The following is a 6,684-nucleotide window of genomic DNA, read 5'->3' as shown; positions in this document are numbered from 1 at the left end:
ATTTTCCTACGGTTCCCATCCCTAATCCCTGATACAATTTAGTTAAGAAATTTTTTAAACATAACTAATTTATTATTGTTACGATTTTGCGATATGACAAAACTTTATATTCAAAATATGAGTTCTTTCTTTCGCCTTTTTGACAAGAGGCATACAGTTTTTTTTATCTTCTTCGCCAATTATATACTTTTGTATGGTGGCCCTAAGGACCCTTAAAGTAAAAATCTCTAAAAAGTTGTTTGTCTGTCTGTGTGTAACGCGTTATTGATTTTGGCATGTTTAGCAGATTTTCTTGAAATTTTCAAAAAAAAAATTGAATTTACGTGTGTCTGTTTATTTTGTGCATCTTGGCCATTTTTATCTATTTTTATTTTGGAGGAGGTACAAAGCGAAGAAAGAATAAAATCCAGAAGTTGTATGTATGAATTGAATATCTATATCCGCCTTAGTACTAGAATGTATGTATGTCTGTCTATAATGAATTTCCCTTATCTTTTTTATCGGATTTAAATCTTTTTTTTTTTCATTTTTAAATCTTCTTTACTTCACATCATTACTATTTTTAAATTTTTCCTTTTCTTAAACTGAACGATGTTCACAGGGGACGTGATTCAGAAATTTAAATCAATTTGAAATTGATAAAAACTTGGGATATATTTTGGGGTATAACTGGGTTGTAACTACAGGGAAGTGGGATAAAAGAAATATTTCACTTAGCATTTAGTGAAATATCAATGGTCCATGGCCCCTGGTTATGTGTATGTTCTAATAGACAGACCACCCTAGAATTATAAAAAATAGCTTAACTGTCAGGGATCTAAAGGGATAAAATAATGGCTAACGATGATAAACAAAACTAATCCTTCTGTAGATTAGTGGTTGAAACGTTTGAACACTTAACTTAATAAACCAACCAATCAAAATCTAAATCAAAAGTCCCCAAAGTTGTAAAGGCAACGAATAAGAATATGTTATTATAAAACTTTGGATGTTGGTAAGTAGTGTAATGAACAGCCCACTGTCACCTCTCTCTGAAACTGTATTTTTATATTATTCAATGTTTACATACCTAAATATTATTCAGTCAAATATAGTTAAACGTCATTCATAAATTTGGCCAAAAAATAATATACTCAAGAATTTATTTCCTTTTTATAAAGTAAAAGGATCTGTGTCTGTTTGTCTGTCTGTGTGTACCGAATCGATATAGTTTTCCTATACAGGAAAGCTTCACATAGGTCCTGGAAAGGTTTTAAAAGTATTTTGTATTTTGGGGGAGTGGTGCACCACCCTCCCAACAAAGATTGTCCCTAGAAAATTTTCTATTTACTTTATCCAAAAAAAATAATTAGGTTTTCGAATTCAAACTCACCACCCCAAAGTTCCCCAAAGGGCTTAAAGGGTACAAGCCGCTAGTAAATATATATTTGATTACAAAAAAAAATAAAATGTAAGTCATATTTATTTAATAAATAGTGGCCAATTCTTATTAATCCAATTAGATATTGACATCCAGTTAGAATTTACATATGCAACTTGTAAATTAAATCTTTGTACAATAAACTGATATAATTCTATATCAAGCTTCATTTCTGTTTGTAGCTTCTCCAACACAGCTTCGCTTTGTACAGGATGTTTGTTCTTGTTTTCTTCAACACTATTTTTGATGAAATATCTGGAAGCCCCTTTGAAATAACCTAGGGTTCCAAAGAGTATCAAAAGTTATGCAATTTTTAATTATATTTGGACAAAAAAAAATTTTTTTTTTAAAACAAAGGTTGTCATTCATTCTCTTAATTCATTGAAGTAAAAGAATATGGGAAGGGGGGGGGGGCATCATTTAAACAGCTGTATGTTCACAAGGCGGGGACCCTATTCTGAATTTTCATTGGGTCTTTGAATATAACAAAAGAATTAACAAAAGAGCAGAAAGCAAATTCCTAGTAGACGAAAAAGGTCCCAACCACTGGAGCCGGATAGTTGTCTGGGTTATACATCTATACTAATACATAAATTGGCTCATCAGAATGCATTCAAAGTATAAGATTACCAACAACAAGAATGCCTTGATTTTTATTTCTTTTCAACAGGGCTCGCAGCTTAAACCTGTTTCTAAACAGACAATTCATTTTTTCGAGAATTTTTTTGTCGCACTAGAGGGTTTAAATTTGAGGCTAATACGCAGCAGGGTAGCGGCTGCCAAACACTGCTTTATACACTATTCTAACTTGCCATCCCGGTAGTAATGATATTATTTTGAAAACTATCATAAAACTGACTTATCTTAATACTCTTTCCTGGAATATAATGTTCAAGTAGGATCATTGTATTATTAAGATCTTCTGTGATACCAACTACACTATATTCTTCTTCTATATGCTTCTTTGCTAGTTGCAAGGCACGAACAGACTTCCTATAACAATTTTAATTAATTTCTAAATTTCTTAGTAGATGTCCTAGGACAAACGTCGGAGGTGTCCAGGGGCGTAATTACCCCCCCCCCCCTAAAGTCTGTTGGGGGGGTAAATACTCCCCCCAAATCTGTTGGGGGGGGGGGGGTAATTACCCCCCCCCCAAAACTAATTTACCCCGGGGGTAAAATTTTTGGGGGGGGTAATTTAATTATGTAAAAAAAGCACCTACCTAATCTATTAAGTTAATAAGTACTATCCTATAACATAAAGTAGTAAGTAAGGTTTATTTGACTATAGCTTCAGATTTCATTACTTTTAATACTGAGTTCTCCTTTTTAGGAAAGCTTCACATAGATCCCATGATGGTTCCACACTATTATAGGTCAATCCTTTGAGTGGTTTTAGGCTATTTTTCTCCTCCCTTTTTACCCTTTAGAAAACATGAGTTCTTAGATGCTAAGGGCGCCACTACTATTCAAATATATAGTAGTATCTCATTCTTTAGAACATAAAAATACAATAATTAACTCACTAACCAATGAACCAATATGATTATACTTTAAAGTGAAGCGTCTTATAGGTCCTTTTAAGTTTTATAACTAGTTTTGAGACACCCTGACATCCTCCCAAAAGAAATCGCCTATAGAAATTCTTTTTCATTATTTAATGAAATATTTAATTTAGTTAGGTATCTATTTTATGGAATCTTCAGTGCTTTACAATTACATCATAGATCCCCCCCCCAAAAAAAAATTTTCAGTAAAATTTTTTTTTAAGAACATTCAATTTGGGGGGGGTAAATACCCCCCCAAAAAAAATTTTTTTAAAGAACATTTATTTTGGGGGGGGTAATTACCCCCCCAAAATCGTTTGGGGGGGGGGGGGGGTAAATACCCCCCCCAAAATCGTTGGGGGTGCCTACGGCATCCCCAACGTAGGGGTAATTTTTTTTTGGGGGGGGTATTGTTCAAAAAATTTTGGGGGTGCCAAATGGCCCATTACCCCCCCCCCCCCCTTGGACGCCTATGGGTGACACTTAACCTAATCTACAGAAAGCATCTTTAAATGCCAAACCCAACGAGGGGCTTTATGTTTATTCATATCTTAACCTAACTTAACCTGTGTAGAAATACTTTAACTTAATATTTCAGACACTCCTGCATTAATGAATTTTGATTGGTTGATTCATTAATTTGAATGTCATAATGTTTCAACCTATAATTGTAATCTACATAAGAGGGAATTTTGTTTTGTGTATTATCATTAGGAATGTACATCATTTATCTTATCCCTTTAGATCCCTGATAGTATTGTAAGATTATGTACTACCTGTTACCACATTCCCAAGCAGACCCACAGAAGTATGTTATCAAAATTTCCTGCTTAGTGTCAAACTAAAAATAAACTTATTTATTCTCTTCTATGATAAAGCAATAAAACAGAACAATCTTTTCTTCAAATATGAATATTTAAAAAATTGAATGCAAAATATACCATAAAAGCATATTTAAAAGAAGTGTGTGCATAAAATATGGGAAAGGCTGACCGAGCTTAATTTGCTTAATACACTTCATGAAGAGATGCGATTGATATTGAAGATTTTTCTTTGAAACATATTTCAGTATGAAGCAGCAGTAGTTACTAATTTAAATGTTATAGTTGAGATAGATTTATAACTTCGGAATTAGGAAAAGCAAGTTCTTACTGGTGGATGGGTTAAATTGGAGATTAGAAATACCAAATTTGCAGTTTGATTTGAATGCATTTGCATAATCATATTTACTGAGATTCTCTTATTTTCATATAAAACCCCTATAAAATTCGATGTAAACTATAAAAGTATCAAAATATTAATTGGAATTGGAATTATTGATTGTAAACTATGCCTGGGATGTAACCAAAGGAAAGTGGGTGTAAAGGTAAAAATTTAGGAAATTGGTTGGAAGAATTAGTATTGTTTGCAAGACTCTTGGTTACTTAATTAGTCTCTTGTCCCCGCATTGAATATATGAGTTAGACAAATGGGGTTATACTAATAAAGGAAAGTATATAGGAACTCATCCCCCCCCGCCCCCCCCCCCCCTCCTAAAAAAGTTTTGACGACATAGTAACGGAAAATAACAGAAATGGAGAACGCAGGAGTCTCAAACGTCGGAGTGGAAACTCAACCTAACCTAACCTATTTTAAACTTTCTAATAGGTTTTTAAATACCTAACCCCTGCGGGGGGCTTATTTGTATATTCATATCTTAACCTGTATAGAAATACTTAATCAAATTAATATTTTAACACTCCGACGTTTGGGACTCCTTTGTTTGTCCTGGAACCCAAAAATTGACAAATATTCCAACATAATCAACCAGAAGACTTACCTGACATTCAGGATCTTCAGAGAATAGACAAGACTCCATTGTTTTATTAAACCATTCAGGGTTTGGCCTTTCCTTGGAATCAGCCCATCTCTTTTCTGATCTTACGTAGTAAAACTAACAAGTACCATTATTATTATTTATTTTGTTTTTAGAATCCAATTTTTTTATAGATTTTTATAGATGATTAGAATTATGTCAAATGAATGAAATGACACCCCCAACCCCCCCAAAAAAACAAAAAATCCCTAGAGGCTAGGGGCGAAGCCGCTAGTATATATATATAGTGCAAGCTCTGGTTCAGGTACACAAATATTAAACCCAGGTGTCTTAAGGGATATGACAATGGAAAATAAATTGAAGAACATTATTAATTTTTAAAAATTGCCTTCAAGTAGATAACAATTGTTAGGGGAAAAGTTTTGTACCAACCAATAAAAATTTAAGAAAAGTACCTAAAGTTTTTAAACCCATATAAGTGAGATAACAAGGTTCAATTACTTTGGGTACCAACGTAATTTACAGTACAACGTCCCCTCCCTCAAGGGCTGAACTCGTTGTTTACATGTTGTTATCATACAGAAAGGTTACAATGGGTTGTTTATTACACTAGTCACCAAAGTTTTTATAATAACGTTTTTTTTTATTTGTTGGCTTAACAATTCTGTTGAGACTTTTGAATAGTCGGTTTATTAAGTTGAGTGTCCATACGTTTCAACCACTAATTGTAATCTACAAAAAGGGTAATTTTGTGTATCATCAACATCATTGAGGTATACATGAATTTATCGGCCATTGTCTTATCCCTTTAAATCCCTGGGTTGTTATCCAAGTTATAAATAATAGCCTTTCCTCTGAAATCCATCTTTGTACAGGTTCTCTCACCAGATTTATAAGTATAGGCTTTAGATTTAATTTGTTCCAGTCCACATAATGGAAATGACTGTCGTACAACAGCTTTCTTCTCCAGTTCTTTTCAGTTAAATTATAAACAAGTTTCTGAAGCTGATTTTCATCTAAGACATGGCGTTGTAGAATGTTTTGGAACAGAAATTTATTTTTGTTCCTGTTTGTTTTAAAGGATATAGAAAAAATAAATTGGATTTATGTAGATCCTACGCAAAAAAAAAACTCAGATTTTTCTCAAACCAGTGACATGCCCAGTTTTGTTAGGGTTGTGCGAAAATTTTGACACCCACCTTAAACCAAACTCGATAAAAGTTCGTGGGTTGTGAGCTCCAGGGGGTTACATGTATTACATGTAACAAGATGTATGTGGTGCATTATTTGCCAAGTGTATATGACAGTTATAAGTAACTTAAAAATAGAAAAAAAATTAAAAATAAATAAATTTTTTCCCATTTTTTGGAAAATGCAGGGTGTCCAAAAAATATGAAAATATTGATCTGGTCAGAAAACACTATGGCCATACATATCTAGACCAATTTTTAGCTCTACAGACGCAAAATCACATTTACAGGGTGTCCCAAAGTGAAATTTGACAACCTTATAGTCCCGGGTCCTTCAAACAGTTATATACCACTTATGCCCACAGATAAAACACAGGATTTAAGCTAAAAAAACTTTTTTTTTTTCAGACAGGCATTTTGGGTATTACGCTTGATATACACCTTTTGTTGGACACCCTGTAAAACTACAGGTTTGGCCAAAATAGCATTATGTGCGCTTTTTACATGAATAAACGAACATTTTGGTGTAAAAAATGTATAGGTAGGATGAAAGATTGAAGAAAAATTATTTTTTTTAATTGTGAAAAAATGGATGTTTTTTAATTTTTGTTACCTACCTTCATAGATAGCTAAATAGATTTCTAGACATCCAGGGACTCTGAAACTTTTTTTTGGCTATCCAGCATCTTTGAATCACCCAACGGACTAAAA

The 6,684-nt window shown here is 33.1% G+C and overlaps 1 protein-coding gene across 1 annotated transcript; it reads right to left on the bottom strand.

The window, feature by feature from the left end:
* Window positions 1–1,840: 1,840 nt before the first annotated feature.
* Window positions 1,841–5,026, bottom strand: LOC145319280 (heparin sulfate O-sulfotransferase-like). The gene is made up of 3 exons (XM_080161322.1): window positions 4,787–5,026; window positions 3,744–3,808; window positions 1,841–2,413 (listed from the first exon to the last, which is right to left on the bottom strand). Exons 1-3 carry the CDS (start codon window positions 4,823–4,825, stop codon window positions 2,224–2,226), a joined length of 294 nt encoding a protein of 97 aa, XP_080017448.1. The 5' UTR covers window positions 4,826–5,026; the 3' UTR covers window positions 1,841–2,223.
* Window positions 5,027–6,684: the final 1,658 nt, after the last annotated feature.

The sequence above is a fragment of the Acartia tonsa genome, chromosome 5 (genome assembly GCF_053477335.1).
Source record: "Acartia tonsa isolate MP-2025a chromosome 5, ASM5347733v1, whole genome shotgun sequence".
NCBI classification, from domain to species: Eukaryota; Metazoa; Arthropoda; class Copepoda; order Calanoida; family Acartiidae; genus Acartia; species Acartia tonsa.
Note: the sequence above shows the minus strand (reverse complement) of the source record. Positions and strands in the feature narration are given on the sequence as shown.

Coding starts and splice junctions, on each gene's coding strand:
- LOC145319280 (XM_080161322.1), bottom strand. CDS start 4,825: ATGGAGTCTTGTCTATTCTCTGAAGATCCTGAATGTCAG. Junction 3,809..4,786: donor CTGAAGATCCTGAATGTCAG/GTAAGTCTTCTG, acceptor GTTTATTTTTAG/TTTGACACTAAGCAGGAAAT. Junction 2,414..3,743: donor GCTTGGGAATGTGGTAACAG/GTAGTACATAAT, acceptor AAATTGTTATAG/GAAGTCTGTTCGTGCCTTGC.